Source organism: Lepus europaeus, chromosome 21 (assembly GCF_033115175.1).
Source record: "Lepus europaeus isolate LE1 chromosome 21, mLepTim1.pri, whole genome shotgun sequence".
Lineage (NCBI taxonomy): Eukaryota > Metazoa > Chordata > Mammalia > Lagomorpha > Leporidae > Lepus > Lepus europaeus.
The window spans coordinates 3,757,913-3,772,689 of record NC_084847.1 but is presented as its reverse complement, the minus strand read 5'-3'; the positions used below and the strand labels follow the sequence as shown (position 1 = coordinate 3,772,689).

The window sequence follows — 14,777 nt, the reverse complement described above, 5'->3', positions numbered from 1 at the left end:
CTGGCTGGAGGTGGAGGTTGGCCAAGGAGTAACCGCTAAGGTTCTGGAGTTGGATCCGAATGCAGGGAGAACCTGCGCCTGTGCTTTCCACAGGGGGGCTTAAGTCTCAGTGTGAAAGGTGCGAATCGGGGCGCTCCGGCCAAACAGGGAACCAGGCGGCTGTGGCTGTGGGGACGGCTCCTGCCGACAGCCTGGCAGGTGGGGTGCTGGTGGGAACGGATGTGGCCCCCGCCCCACGCCCTGGCCTTCTCCCCGCAGCATCTCCAACAAGGAACTGTCGGAGCTGATCGAGCAGCTGCAGAAGAATGCTGACCAGGTCGAGAAGAACATCGTGGACACCGAGGCCAAGATGCAGAGCGTGAGTGCCCGCGCCCGGTTCTCGCCCGAGGGGACACCGCTTCCTCCCGGCAAACACACGGCCGCACCTGTGCACCGCTGCTGTCACAGCCAGGGAGGACGGGGGGGGGGGGGGGGGGGCTGCCGGCGCCTGGTGGGTGGGGCCTGGGACGCTGCTAAGCATCCTGCAAGGCCCAGGACGGCTCCCATGTCAGCAGTGCCGAGCCCCGGGACCCTGCGCTGTGCACAGGAAGGGAACCTGGTGGCCCTGGGCCCTGAGCCGAGCCCTCCCTGTGGTGGGAGCCACTCCTAGGCTCAGACCCTGCCTTTGCTTCTTAGACCAAGAGGAGGGCGCTCCAGAAAGCTCATGGAACATAGAACTCAGTGCTCATTATTATAATTTAAAAATATATTTATATGGAAGGCAGAGAGAGAAAGAGGGAGAGATATATAGAGATCCGTCTGCTGGTTCACCCCTCAAATGCCCAAATAGCCAGGGCTGGGCCAGGCTGAAGCCAGGAGCCAGGAAGTCCATCCAGGTCTCCCACGTGAGCAGCAGAGACCCGAGTGCTTGGGCCATCACCCAGTGCTTCCGGGTGCATTTGCAGGAAACTGGATTGGAAGAGGAGCAGCCAGGACTCGAACCAGCACTCCAGTATGGGAAGCTGCCACCACAAGGGGCAGCTTAAACCTCATGGCACAGTGCCAGCCCCTAAGGCTTTAAAAAAAAAAGATTTATTTATTTGAAAGGCAGAGAAGCAGAGGCAGAGAGAGAAAGAGAGAGAGAGAGAGAGAGGAGTCTTCTATCCACTGGTTCACTCCCCAAATGACCACAACGGCAGAGATGAGCTGATCCAAAGCCAGGATCCAGGAGCTTCTTCTAGGTCCCCCACGCAGGTGCAGGGGCCAAGGACTTGGGCCATCTTCCACTGCCTTCCCAGGCCACAGCAGGCAGCTGGATCAGAAGTGGAGCAGCTGGGACTCAAAACAGTGCCCATATAGGACTTGAGGGGACTGTAGGGGAGAAGAATGGGGTTAGCACAGCTGGGGTGGGAGAATGGGGTCGGGGGAGGCCTGAGGGAGCTGCGGGGCCCAGAGTGCATCTCGCTGTTCCTCCGGCCTGGGTCCCCATTCCTTGGCTCCCGCCTGCAGTCCCCCTCCCCCATTACGAGCTCCTCAGTGGTTTCTCATCTTCCACTCTGGGGTCCATGTGTTTTTTCCTTTCCCAAGTGAAAACCCAGCCTTTGGGACATGTGTCCTTGGCCTCCTGGCACGAGTGAGCCGTGTTTGCTACGGCCATTTCTGGGGACACCAGGTCCATGGAAGTCACCAGGAGGCAGCCCCAGAGGTGCCCTTGGCCTGTGTGTAGCCTCTGTGTGTGGTGTCTGTGTGAGACCTGTGTGTGTGGTGTCTGTGGCCTCTGTGCAGTCTGTGTGTGGGATCTGTGTGTGGCCTCTGTACATGGTGTCTGTGTGTGGTTCCGTGTGTGGCCTCTGTATGTGGTGTCTGTGTGTGGTTCCGTGTGTGGCCTCTGTACGTGGCATCCACGTGTGGCCTCTGTATGTGGTGTCTGTGTGTGGCCTCTGTACGTGGTGTCTGTGTGTGGTTCCGTGTGTGGCCTCTGTGTGTGGCGTCCACGTGTGGCCTCTGTACGTGGTGTCTGTGAGTGGTGTCCACGTGTGGCCTCTGTACGTGGTGTCTGAGTGGCGTCCTCCCGTCGCTCGCCTGCGGTCAGGACACAGAGCACCAGGGGCCCAGTGGACGGTGTTGTCACTGATCCCTCACTTCCACTGAGCAGAGCGAAACGGGAAGCTGCGTTGTGAGGGCTGAGCGGGCGAGAGGATCTCTCTCTCTTTTCTCCCCTCCCCTCCCCTCCCCTCCTTTCCTCTCCCCTCCCCTCCTTTCCTCTCCCCTCCCCTTCTCTCCCCTCCCCTCCTTTCCTCTCCCCCTCCCCTTCTCTCCCCTCCCCTCCTTTCCTCTCCCCTCCTTTCCTTTCCCCTCCCCTTCTCTCCCCTCCCCTCCTTTCCTTTCCCCTCCTTTCCTTTCCCCTCCCCTTCTCTCCCTCCCCTCCTTTCCTCCCCCCTCCCCCCTCCCTTCCTCTCCCCCTCCCCTCCCCTCCTCTTTTCTTTCCAGATGTGACTTAATCTAATTACGCAGAGGCTCTCCTGCATTTTCCGTGTTCTTTAAACTGGGGCGAGAGTCATGGATACAGAACTCACGCGTGACGCACACATTCACCGTGGGGCGCAGAGCCTCCCACGCTGCAGATGCCAGGGAGGCCCCACCCCGCGACGGGCTTGCTCCCCGCTCCCTCCTGCCCCCACCCTGCCACCCTCAAGGCGCCCTGTTTCTGTGGATTGCTTAGCCGGTTGTTTCACACAAATGGAACCACGCGGGAAGTGACCTCGTGTGTCTGCTGCGCACTCCCAGGGCAGGGGTAGAAAGTGCGCGGAGCCCCCCCGGACCCCGCAGCAGGGCTGGCCTCCACCATCGGCCGGCGTGGAATTCACTGCCCGTGTCAGTCCTTGGGTTTTCTTTAAACACCTTCTTATCGAGGAGTTGTGTACATTCGAGGGTACTTGGAAAGGTTCAAGGAAAGGGAGTTAAAAGATAAATCTGTTTTGGTGCAAAATAGTTTTGAAATCCATGGATTTCTTTTCACAACACACATTTTCCTGGGGTGGGTGGCAGGGGATAGCGGCGGGAGGCCTCTGGTGCGGCAGACCCGCCCGTCACCGCACATCACAGGGCCTGGGCTCCAGTCCTGGCTCCCTGCAGGTGCGGAGCCTGGGAGGCCGCAGTGAGGGCTCGGGTACCCGGTTCCCTGCCACCCGTGTGGGAGACGTGGATGGAGCTCCAGGCTCCCGGCTTCGGCTGTCATCTCGCTTGTGGACATCTGGGGAGTGGCCAGCAGCCAGCAGCTCTCTTCTGCCTCTCAAACAAAAAATAAAGTTTTTAAAAAGGAAGCGTTCCCTGGCGGACTTGTGCAGCCGGGATGGTCCAGGGTGGGGCCGTGTGGATATTTAGGACATGTTTGCCGGCCAAAGTTACCGACTTTAAATTCAGCCTGCTGTAGATTTACTGCATGTCCGGCCCCGCCTCGGCAGGGCCAGACCAGTGATTTCCTGGGCCTCGTTTGCCCAGTGACCAGCGTTCCCCACCCCTGAGTGTCCAGGCAAGGTCAAGTGACTTTCCAGGAAGCTCCCATGGACGTGGCCCAGAGGTGACCCCTCTGCCAGCCCCTCACCACTCCGTCGGTCGTTTTAGCCGACTTTGAACTTTCCAGCAGCTGCTTGCCTGTTCTCTCGCGCCCCCCCACCCAGCACCTGCATGGACTTAGCTAATGATTGATTGACTCCCACGTCGGAAGATTAATCTTTGACTCGACAGCTGCTCTGATCCACCAGTGATGGTAGGCAGAGGATAAAACCGCACCCCAGCCCAAGAAGCCGGCGAGAGGCTGACATTAATCGCCAGGGTGACGGTGGCGGGGTTGGGGCAGTGGGGTGATGGTTCCTGTGCCTTCTAAGCCAGGGGGAGCCAGGCCCCCGCACCCTTCAGCCCTCCTGGACTTGAACGGGGCGGGGCAGCCTGGGGACACCTCCTCCTCCTCCAAGAGGAAGTTGAGTCCGGGCTCAACCTGGCACCACATTCCCTCATTCATTTCTTTTTTTTTTTCTTTTTCACCATTTCTTCCTTTTTTTTCTTTAATTTTTTAATTTATTTTTGGGAGAAAGAGCACAAATGAGCTCCCATCTACTGTTCACTCCCCTACTGCCTGCAAAGCTGGGGCTACACCAGGCTGAAGCCAGGAGATGGGAGCTCCATCCAGGTCTCCCCCAGGCTGGGAGGACCCAGCTCGGCTGGAGTCAGGAGCCAGAGTGAAGCGTGGACCCCACGCTGGGGTCTGGGGCGAGGGGGTCTTAGCAAGCGCTTCGCCTGCTGGGCTGAGTGCCCACCCCTCGTTTTCTTTTGTAAACTACTTCATCGAGCCATATTTTAATAGCATAAAACGTGTACGGTTGGATGATCTTTAGTTAACTTCACGAAGTTCCAGGAATCCCTTCCAGAACGTTTCCATTCCCCGGTACAAGCTCCGGGACCGTTTCCTGCTCATGCCCCTCCCACCCGGGACCCGGCAGCCGCCCGTTGGCTTTCCACTCCCTGCAGGCGCCTGCTCATGTCTTTGCACACAGCACCTTCGCGCACCTTGCGAGACTGTCTGGCTTCCTCCTCCCTCTGCTGAGGCTGTGGCTCTGGCCAATGTACTCCTGCAACAAGTGTTTTCCTTACTCCCATTGTAGGGCTGGGGACCCCCACGGCTCTGCCTGCCGTCCATTCACTGATGAGTTGTCACCTCCCCTGCTGGCTTTAGGGTACCCTGGGGGTTTGTCACCAGGGCCTAGCGTGGGGCCGGTTTGTAAGGTCCTTTCGGGGTTGTATGGAGACACCCAGGGTCCTGATGCCTATTCCTTGTTCCCTATCCAAACAGACGCCGGACTCGTGAGAGTCCGTGCATCGCCCACACCCCCTGTTCCTTTTGGGGGTCCTTCCTGGGTTGTCACAGGCTGCCAAGGGGCGTGGCTGGGCCACACCAGGCTCAGGGTCTGCCTGCCTACGTCCTCTCGGACGCCCTGGCCGCTGCCTCCCCCGGCCCTGCCTCCCGGCCACAGTGCTGCCTCCCTCCTGTCTCAGGACCTTTGTGCCAGGTGCTCCCTCTGCCTAGAACACGCTTCCCTCTCCTCCTCCGTTCTCAGCTGTGTCCCTGCCTCCGAGGGGCCTCCCTGATGCTGGGAGCCCAGGTCGGTCTCCTCGGTCCATCTCACCAAGTCGCACAAACTTCGGGGTGGGGGGGCACTCGTCCCTATCCCCATGCCCGGTGCACAGCAGGGTTCTGGAGCTGTGGCTGCTGAGCGGCCAGGGGAAGGCCCGTTGCTGGCTCCTTCCCTTCTCAGCAGTGCCTCCCCCCATCACTGTCGCCTTTCTCTCTGTGGCCCTCGCAGGACCTGGCCCGGCTGCAGGAGGGCTGGCAGCCGGAGCACCGGGACGTGGCCCTGCAGAAGGTGTCGGACTCCGAGAAGCTGCTGTACGTGCTGGAGGCGGATGCGGCCATCGCCAAGCACATGCGGCACCCGCAGGGGGACATGATCACCGAAGAGTAGGTCCCCTCCACTTCCTGTGCCCAGGGGAGCCATTCGGGGCAGTGGGCTGGGCGGGGGTCTGTAGCCCATCTAGCTTGTTGGGGCTGTCTGGGTGCCAGGCGTGTGCCAGACGCAGTAAGCTTTCATGGGGACCACCCTGTCTTGTCGCGGGGGAGCCAGGGCCCCTCGTTCTGGCTGTAGTAGACCCGCAGCTCCCTGGGCCGCCATGCTGCCTGACCACCGAGCTTGTGAGCAACTTCCCCCACGGCCCTGTGCCGCCATCCAGCATCCCGGGCTCCTGGCTCTGACCTCAGCTTAGCCTGGGTGAATCCCGGCAGGGGTCTCTCTGGGGGCCCCGTGAGCCCCTATGCTTATCCCCAGAATGGCATGGCCCTTGTTGGAAACTGCCAGTTTCTTCCAGAACATTCTGTGGTTCTGAGCACACAGTAGACCCCCGGGAAACACGGGCGGAGGAGGGCAGGTTGAGAAGTAGACAGGAGGAGGGTGGGCGGAAGGAAGCAGAGAGGGGCTGGGCCCAAGGCCACCGAGCAGAAGGCCCACAGCCAGGGTCCGGGGCGGGCGGGCGGTGCCCGTGCCCACCAACCTCTCTCCCTGCTCAGCATCTGCCAGCTGAAGGAGCGCGTGAGCAACCTGCGCGGGAAGCACAAGCACGTCTACAGCCTGCCGGTGAAGGAGGCGGACCCCAAGGTCAACTGGGCGGCGCTGGTGGAGGAGAAGCTGGTACGGCCTGGGCGGGGCCCTGCGCGCCCCCCCCCCCCCAGCAGGGAGGGGTCTGGAGCGGATGTGTGAGGCTTGGAGGGCTGAGCACCACGTCCAGGGTCACAGGGCGGGCGTGGCTGGGATTTGGGGATTCGGACCCGGGTGCACCTTGCAGCTGCTCTGGGGCCTTGCCCCTGCGCTGCGTTCTGGGGGTCTGGGCAGGCTGGGGGGGGCATGGCCAGGGTCTAGCCGGCCACTGCCGTTCCTACGCCCTCACTGACCACCTCCACCACGGGCGGGCTCCCCCCAACTCGTAGTGTCACAGCCCCAGACAAGTAACTTCCCCAGGGGAGACAGGACAGAGGCTCCCTGGTGGGCTGCGAGTTCAGGCCCCGCCCACCCCACACGTGCCGCCTCCCACTGCCCGGCCAGGACAAGCTGAGCAGCCAGGGCTTCGGGACGGACCTGCCGCTGGTGGACAGCCAGGTGGAGCAGCACAATATCTTCCACAACGAGGTCAAGGCCATCGGGCCCCACCTGGCCAAGGACGGGGACAAGGTGGGTGCCTGGGGGTCTTGGCGCAGCTGCCCGGGCTGGGAGGGACCACCCCGCATCCGGGCCCCAATCTGAGCCCTCGCCTCTGTCCTCAGGAACCCACCAGTGAACTCCAGGCCAAGTACCAGAAGCTGCTGGTGAGGCGCCCTGCGGGCTGCAGGGGCTGGGCTCGGCGGGCAGGACTCTGACAGACGCCACCCTCGGCCCCAGCTGTATGGAGGCAGCGTCCCGGGGCTGCGCAGCCCTCGGCAGGGGTGACACCTGGGAGCCCTGGTTTCCCATCCGTTTCATGGAGCTCCTCCGAGGCCTGGCCTGGCTGTGAGGCCCAGCGGGGAGGGCCCTGTGTGCAGGCAAGCTTCTCACACTACACAGAGCAACAGGCGGAGGCCCCCTCCCCTCCGTTTCCACCCAAGCTGCCTCTCTGAGACACAAGCTCGTAGCAGCTGCTGCTCTCCTTCCTGGGCCCTGTATGGGGACAGTAAACATGAAAGCAGAGGTGTTTACTAAGTGCCAGCTGTGTTTCGGTCTGTGCGCCCCAAGGGGGTCGGCGCTGTGCCTGTCCCCATTTTACAGACAGGCAAACCGAGGCTTCGGGGGAATGTCAGGTCTATGAAGGTCTGGTCTGTTTTTCCACCGCTGTATCTTTAGCTGGGCTCAGCATGTAGCAGGTGCTCAGTAAATGCTGAACGAGCCAGTGGGTTTCATATGACTCATCCACGGGGTTCCGGCCTGGAAGTGGTCCATGCGGGCCCGTCCCCAGCTGCAGCACTGCCTGTCTGCCTGTGCCCCGCCCCCCCCAGGCGGCGTCAGAGGCGCGGCAGCAGCACCTGCGCTCGCTGCAGGACTACATGCAGCGCTGCACCAACGAACTCTACTGGCTGGACCAGCAGGCCAAGGCCCGCGTGCAGTACGACTGGAGCGACCGCAACCTGGACTACCCCAGCCGCCGACGCCAGTACGAGGTGAGCGCCCGGGGCTGGCGGGGGGAGCCCCGAGCAGCAGCCAGGCTGGGCACTGAGCCCCCTGCCCGGCCCCCACCTGCAGAATTTCATCCACCGGAACCTGGAGGCCAAGGAGGAGCGGATCAACAAGCTACACAGCGAGGGAGACCAGCTGCTGGCCGCTGAGCACCCTGGCAGGAACTCCATTGAGGTGCGTGCCTCGGGCTCGGGCACCCCGAGGAAGCGGCGGGGAGGGGGCGCCTCGAATCTGCCGCCTCTGCCACCTCAACCCACCAGTGCTTGCAGCCTGGGGCTTTGACCGGGAACTCACCCCTTGATGGTTCTGGAGGCAGAGATGTGACTGCAGGGTATCAGCGGGGTGTGTGCCGTCCCCAGGCCACTGGCCTCTCTCTGCAGCCAGCGGCGGCCTCCACGTCCCTTGGCTCGCAGCTGCGTCGTTCCCTCCCCACCTCTGTCTCTGAGCGTCCGCTCCTGGTCTGAGGGCGCCCAGCGTTGGACTCGGGCCCTGGCTGCAGGCTGATTTCGCCTTGAGATCCTCAGTTACCTCTGCAAGGCCCGGGTTTTCCCAGGTTACGTTCTGACCGATGGGAGGACGTGAACTTGAGCCCCCTGCAGGACCTCTGGGGGAATTTTTACAAGACATCTCTGGGCAGATGCACTCCCCACGTGGCTCCCCGACTTGTCCCCTCTCTTCCTCCGGCCATCCCCAACAGGAGCTGCACCCGGGCGCCTGGCAGAGGCCTCCCTCGCTGTCCACCCCAGCTTCCTGTCCCAGGGGCTCTGCTGCCAGGGACCCAGCCCCTCCTTGCTTTCCTTGGTAGGCGCACATGGAGGCCGTGCACGCAGACTGGAAGGAGTACTTGAACCTGCTCATCTGTGAGGAGAGCCACCTCAAATACATGGAGGACTACCACCAGGTACCCCCAGCCCCGGCACCAGGGGCGCCGCAGCGCTCGGTACCCACAGCTCACACATGGCCTCGTGCCACTTCCTCCAGGAGCCTTGCAGGGTTACCTGCCCCAGAGCTCTGGAGCCCACGCCTCTGATGGTGTCCCCAGGCCTAGCCCACGCCGGCCAGACCCTCATGCATCCTCCTGGGGCCTGGCAGTCAGTTCCCGAGGTCAGCGTGGGGCCCGGGAATGAGTGTGTGCAACATTAACTGCGCCACGTTAAGTGCACAGCTCAGTGGCATCCGTGACATCGCGCACGCGTCACCTGTTTTCCAAAGTTGATCGTCGTCCTGAGCAGAGTGTTCCCGTAGGCGCTGTCCACACTGGCCCTGAGCAGAGAGAGTGTCCCCATGGGCACTGCCCTCGCTGGCCTTGCCTGTCCTGGTTGGCAGTGAGGAGCAGGGGAGACTTAGACGTGTGGTCTGTGTGGCTCCTGTCACTCGACCTCTCGTGCGCAGGGCCCAGCTGTGTCACGGCGTGGGTCAGGCCTTCATCCTTTAGTTTTGAGAGGCAGTGAGCCTGGGGGAGAGAGAGAGCACCCATCCACTGATTCACTCCAGACCCCTGCAGTGGCTGGGGCTGGGCCGGAGCCCTCCCTGGGAACTCAGCCCAGGCAGGAACCCACGTACTCGTGCCACCCCCCGCTGCCCCCCAGCGTGTGCATAGCAGGAGCCAGGATCGAGCCCGGGCGCTCAGATACCACACGAGGGTGTCCCAAGGACATCTTAACCCCAGGCAAAGGCTCGCCCCGTTGCTTCGTTCGCTCTCTGGGCTGAATAGTGTTCTGTCGAAAGGGTAGACCTATGGTTTAACAGGAGTGGGGGTCAGGTGACAGATACCGCGTCACCCCTGGTTCACTGTCTGAGCCACACGGGGAGCCTCATGGGGATCCCTAAGTCCTGTTCGTGGCCACAGCTCAAAACCTCAGCCCAGGGGACCCCTGCCCATGAGCGACTCGGGGTGCACAAGCAGAGCAAGGGGCAGGGGTGCACCGAGGCTTGGGGTGAAGGCGCAGTCTCGCACCGTTTAACGGCAGCGACCTGTCCCGAGCGGTGCTCTGCCATTGTCTGTGCCTCAGAGTGGCCTTAACCTAAGGGCTGCGATGTCCCCAGTCCTGATGGGATCCCATCACGCCTGTGGTCCGCCCTTGACCCAAGCCTCACGGTGCCGTGTGTTCCTCGCACAGAGGGGAACGGGGTGCAGCAGTGGACACCTCGCTGTTGTAGGCTCGCGGGGAGGCAGCCGGAGAGGGGCCCGTGTCCTGATGCCCAGGAAGGCCCTGGGCTGCACTCAGCCGGGATGGGGAGCCTGAAGCCACAGCCAGAGGCTTCCTGATAGAGTCCCCCCACCCACCCAGTTCCACAAGGATGTAAAGGACGCTCAGGAGCTGCTGCGCAAGGTGGACTCGGACCTGAACCAGAAGTACAGCCCCGACTTCAAGGACCGGTACCAGATCGAGCTGCTGCTGCGGGAGCTGGACGTGAGTGACAGCCCTGCCTCGGCCCCTCCCCCCAGGGGTGGGGCCGGTGGGCTCACCAGAGTGGCCACTCCCTGCAGGACCAGGAGAAGGCCCTGGACAAGTACGAGGACGTGGTGCGGGGGCTGCAGAAGCGAGGCCAGCAGGTGGTGCCGCTCAAGTATCGCCGGGAGACCCCGCTCAAGCCCATCCCCGTGGAGGCGCTGTGCGACTTCGAGGGGGAGCAGGTGAGCAGCCCACACACAGCCCACCCCGCCCGCCCTGGCATGGTTACCAGATGAGCAACCCCAGGGATGGCAGCAGGAAGTCCTGGGAGGGCTGGCGCTGGCCCTGGTGAGTCCCGTGTCCACCTCAGAGCAGGCACTGGCTGGGGAACACCAGCCTCTCGTTGGCTAGCCCTCGTGCAAAGACTGGGAACAGGGAGAGAGGGGAGGTGGGCTGTTAGCCCAGCAGACCCCCCCACCTGGCCCTCCCCACCTGCAGGGTGGAGCTCTCTCAGGAGGGCCTGGGGAACATGCTTGGGGAGCGGGGGCGAGCCGGCCGTGGGCTGAGGCAGATCTCGCGCGCTGACTGCCGGGCCTGCCCTCGCCAGGGCCCGATCTCCCGGGGCTACAGCTACACGCTGCAGAAGAACAACGGCGAGAGCTGGGAGCTCCTGGACGGCGCCGGGAACAAGCTGACCGCCCCGGCCGTCTGCTTCATGATCCCGCCCACTGACCCCGAGGCCCTGGCTCTGGCGGACAGGTACAGCTGTGGGCGTCTCGCCCAGCAGCAGGGGGGTCACCAGCACCTGCTGCCCTCACCCGGGGAGGCTCAGGGCAGGGCAGGGCAGGGGGCCGGGAGGCAGGCTGGTCTGGCGGATCTGCTGGTCCAAGGAGCAGTTTCTCTGCCAGTGCCCCTGGGCCTTTGCAGGTGCTACAACTCAGGCCCGGTCCCTACCCCTCCCCTGGGGTCTCAGTTGACTCAGTAGTTTGGGTGTGGGTTGGTCTGCTTGGGCCGGGGCTCACAGCATGTAGCACCTGCAGGGCCCAGCAGGCACCTGGGAACGCTGGGGAGTGAGTGGTTCAAGGAATGCCTTCATTTATGCATCCAACAACTGCTTACTGAGCACCTACTGTATACCCCTCCCTCAGGGCTAACATCCTGGGGGAGCACCAGTGAACACACAGAGGATTTTGGGTAGCATGACCACAGTGAAGCGAGAGGAAGGAGGGAGGCAGTGGGGGGGGGGGATCTTTGTGAACCCAGGAGTGGAGATGGCGGGCGAGTGTCAGCCGGCCCTGGCCGTCCTCATCAGGCCTCCAGCCTCACAGAGCACTCGCCAAGTCCCGGGGTCCCTCTGGGCTGCTGACGCCGCCAGTGCCCGCCTCTCACCTCCGTGGCCAGGGGGGATGGTGGGCTGCCCAGGGCTCCAACTTGTTCTTGCCCACAGCCTGGGCAGCCAGTACCGGAGCGTGCGGCAGAAGGCAGCCGGGAGCAAGCGCGCACTCCAACAGCGGCACGAAGTGTTGAAGACGGAGAACCCTGGAGGTGGGCGCTGGGGCCCCCTGCCCAAGGCCCTGGGGTACCAGGTTCTGTGCTCTGGCCGGGACGGTGAGGGTCGGCACCACAGGGAGAGGGGAGGCTGCCTGCCCAGTGGTTCCTCCTGGCCCCCGAGGCCCCTGGCTCTCACCTCCCAACCCCCAACGTGAGCCATGTGCCTCCTTGGCAGATGCCTCGGACCTACAGGGGCGGCAGCTACTGGCCGGGCTGGACAAGGTGGCCCGTGACCTGGAGCGGCAGGAGAAGGCCATCACGGGCATCCTGCGGCCGCCGCTAGAGCAGGGCCGGGCCGTGCAGGACAGCGCCGAGCGGGCCAAGGAACTCAAGGTACTGCTGGGCTGGGGCACAGACCGGCTCCAGGCCCCCACTCACCGTCAGGCCCCTGTGGGGTCTCGGGACAGTCCATGCAGGTGCTCACTGTGCGCAGCCAGGCACCATAACCGGATCCTGAACTGGTCAGGGAGGCATGTTGCTGTCGCCACTCCAGGTTCTAGACCAAGGATCAGGCCCTCGCCAAGAGGAGCTGGCAAAACCCGTGTGGCCTCAGCAGGGCTGCCCAGCACCCGCTCAGCACCCGGCCCAGGCTCCCATCAGCAGTGGGGTGGGCCACTCTGAGCTGGGCCGTGCCGGGCTCTGGGATTTCGGCTCGGCCGCCAGCTGCCTGAGCCCAGACACACCACTGAGGGCTGCTGGCTTCCCCGACTCCAGCTACCTGGGCCAGCTCTGACTCTGGGGCACCTGGTGATGTGTGGAGCCCTGGCAGGTGCCCGGCGCCCTGCACCTGCTACTTCCACATGTGGTTTCCCGTGTCTTCCCAGCAGCCTCTGTGGTGGGGATTACCAGTCCTGTGTGAGCCACTGCTGGCCACACCTGTTGGTTCACAGTCCACCTTCACCGGGCTTCCCTGGCGTGCTAATTAACAATGCAGGCTGCAGGCTGGTGCCCAGGCTCTCCGGCCGCTTCCACCGCCCCTGAAGTGCTGGGGTCTCCTAATGCCCACCCCAGGAGCATCCCTGGGGGAGCGGCTGCTGACCTGGGGGGTCTGGTCCCCACAGAGCATCGCCGAAGAGCTGCTGCGTATTGAGCCCGAGAAGACACACAGCACGGCCGAGTGTGACGCCTTCGTCCAGGCCCTCCCAGGCAGCGGCTCGGTGCCCTTGCTGAAGACCCGCGTGGAGGACACCAACCGGAAATACGAGCGCCTGGTGCAGCTGCTGGACTCGGCCCAGGAGAAGTGGGTGCCAGGCGGGCAGCAGGGAGGTCGGGCTGGGCTGGAGGGGCCCAGCGGCACCACCCACTCCCTGCTGATGTCCTCAGGGTCGACGTGGCCAACCGCCTGGAGCAGAGCCTGCAGCAGGGCCGGGAGCTGCTGGCCACACACGAGGCGCGGCTGAGCCAGGATGACACAGTGCCTGAGAGTGGCCCCATCCTGGACAGCAAGAGGCAGGAGCTAGCGGTGAGTGCGGGGCCTTCTCCCTGAGCTGGGCCAGGGTTCCAGGCACGTGTGATGCACCCACTGCGGCCGGTCTTTGGGGCGTGAGCAATGCCATGTGCCCACTGGGTGGTGCCAGTGGAGGCTGCTCCCAGGCCTATGAGGCCCGGTGTTTGCAAACCCAGTGTCTGCACAGAAACCCGGCCCCCAGCAGTGTCTGGAACAGCAGACTTGGCACCTGGGCCTGCAGCCCACCAGCAAGGGGGCTGGCCCAGGGAGCAGCTGTCTCCCACTCCCAGCCTCTTTTCCGGCACGCTGGGACCCTCGAGTCTGAGGTCTCGTGGCAGGCTCCTGTTTGTGTCCGTCTCCTGTCTCGGCTCAAGGCCTCGTGCACAGCCATCCTAGCCCAGGGTGCACACTGCTGGCCGTGGGGTTTTTCCGAAGTCAGTTTTCAAGGTCCTGTCATTGGAACGAGATGGAACGTTACGGAAGAGACCCAGTTCCTCCTGCTGCTGGAAGGGACTCTGTCCCAGAGAGGTGGCCCCGGGGACGCCAGCTCTGGCCACAGCGCTACCTCCTTCCCCACTCCACAGGCCATGGCCTCCGAGCTGCAGGCCCAGGAGGCCCTGCTGGGTGAGGTACAGCAGAACCTGCAGGCGGCCAAGCAGTGCGCCAGCTCCCTGGCCAGCCACTTCCAGGAGCACTGCCCGGACCTGGAGCGCCAGGAGGCCGAAGTGCACAAGCTGGCCCAGCGCTTGGACAACCTGCGCCAGCAGGTGGAGCGCAGGTGAGCGTGCCATCACCCCCCTCCCCGACATCCTCCGAGGCCGCTGAAGACGAGTGACTGAAGTCCCATTTAAAAAGTCATTCCTACACAAAGTAGAAAAGCCCAGTGGTGACCTGAGACCTGCGTCCCTTTCCTAAACGCCATGACCACTTTCTCACAAGAGTGACCTGAGCCACGGCTGAGTGACCGCGGACTGTGAATTGTTTTCCTGCCTCATCAGCCAGTGGGAGTTCTTGCCGCTTCATTTTCTAAGAGTCTGTGCAGAACTGGTGTTTCTTTCTTAAATGCTTGGTAGCCTGCACCATCTGGGCCTGGGTTTTTTTGTTTTAGTGAGGTTTTTTTAAACTACAAATTCCGCCTCCATGTTGAACCACTCTGGTCATCTTTGTTTTTTAAAAATTTATTTTATTTGAAAGGTAGAGGGACACAGAGATCGTCCATCTTCCGCTTCACTCCCGAATGGCCACAGCGTCTGGGGCTGGGCTGGGGTGAAGCCAGGAGCCCGGAATTCCATCGGGGTCTCCCATGTCATGGATGCTGGGGCCCAAGCTCTCGGGCCATTTCTGCTTTCCCCAGCGCGTAAGCAGGGCAGCCAGGACTTCAATGGTTGCTGTGGCGTGGCGTGGCGTGGCGGCGTTGCAGCTGCTGGCTTAGCCCGTCGTGCTGTAGCACCGACTCCAGGTCATCTCTTCTTAGTGTTGGAAATTTGTCGGTTTCATCCAAGTAGTTGAGTCTGTTGGCACAAGAAGCTTGGTGGTACCCCATTAACGGCCCTAGGATTTGAGCTGATGCCTCCTCGTAGCTGAAGTTGTACCTTTGCTTGCTCCCGCCAGTCTGTCCGAGAGCTCTCGGTTACTTCCGAGCCAGCTGTTTGG

At 62.8% G+C, this 14,777-nt stretch overlaps 1 protein-coding gene across 1 annotated transcript in view; it reads left to right on the top strand.

Annotated features, from left to right (window-relative positions):
• PPL (periplakin) overlaps nt 1-14,777 on the top strand; it is a 39,320-nt gene that overhangs the window by 17,455 nt on the left and 7,088 nt on the right. Inside the window, exons 2-17 of the mRNA XM_062180457.1 lie at nt 259-358; nt 5,340-5,494; nt 6,098-6,218; nt 6,630-6,755; nt 6,848-6,889; nt 7,553-7,714; nt 7,797-7,904; nt 8,536-8,631; nt 10,022-10,144; nt 10,222-10,368; nt 10,734-10,885; nt 11,574-11,671; nt 11,853-12,010; nt 12,739-12,917; nt 13,001-13,139; nt 13,709-13,902. Of these exons, the coding sequence (XP_062036441.1) occupies nt 259-358; nt 5,340-5,494; nt 6,098-6,218; nt 6,630-6,755; nt 6,848-6,889; nt 7,553-7,714; nt 7,797-7,904; nt 8,536-8,631; nt 10,022-10,144; nt 10,222-10,368; nt 10,734-10,885; nt 11,574-11,671; nt 11,853-12,010; nt 12,739-12,917; nt 13,001-13,139; nt 13,709-13,902 (2,100 nt within the window). The remainder of the gene's footprint in view (nt 1-258; nt 359-5,339; nt 5,495-6,097; nt 6,219-6,629; nt 6,756-6,847; nt 6,890-7,552; nt 7,715-7,796; nt 7,905-8,535; nt 8,632-10,021; nt 10,145-10,221; nt 10,369-10,733; nt 10,886-11,573; nt 11,672-11,852; nt 12,011-12,738; nt 12,918-13,000; nt 13,140-13,708; nt 13,903-14,777) is intronic.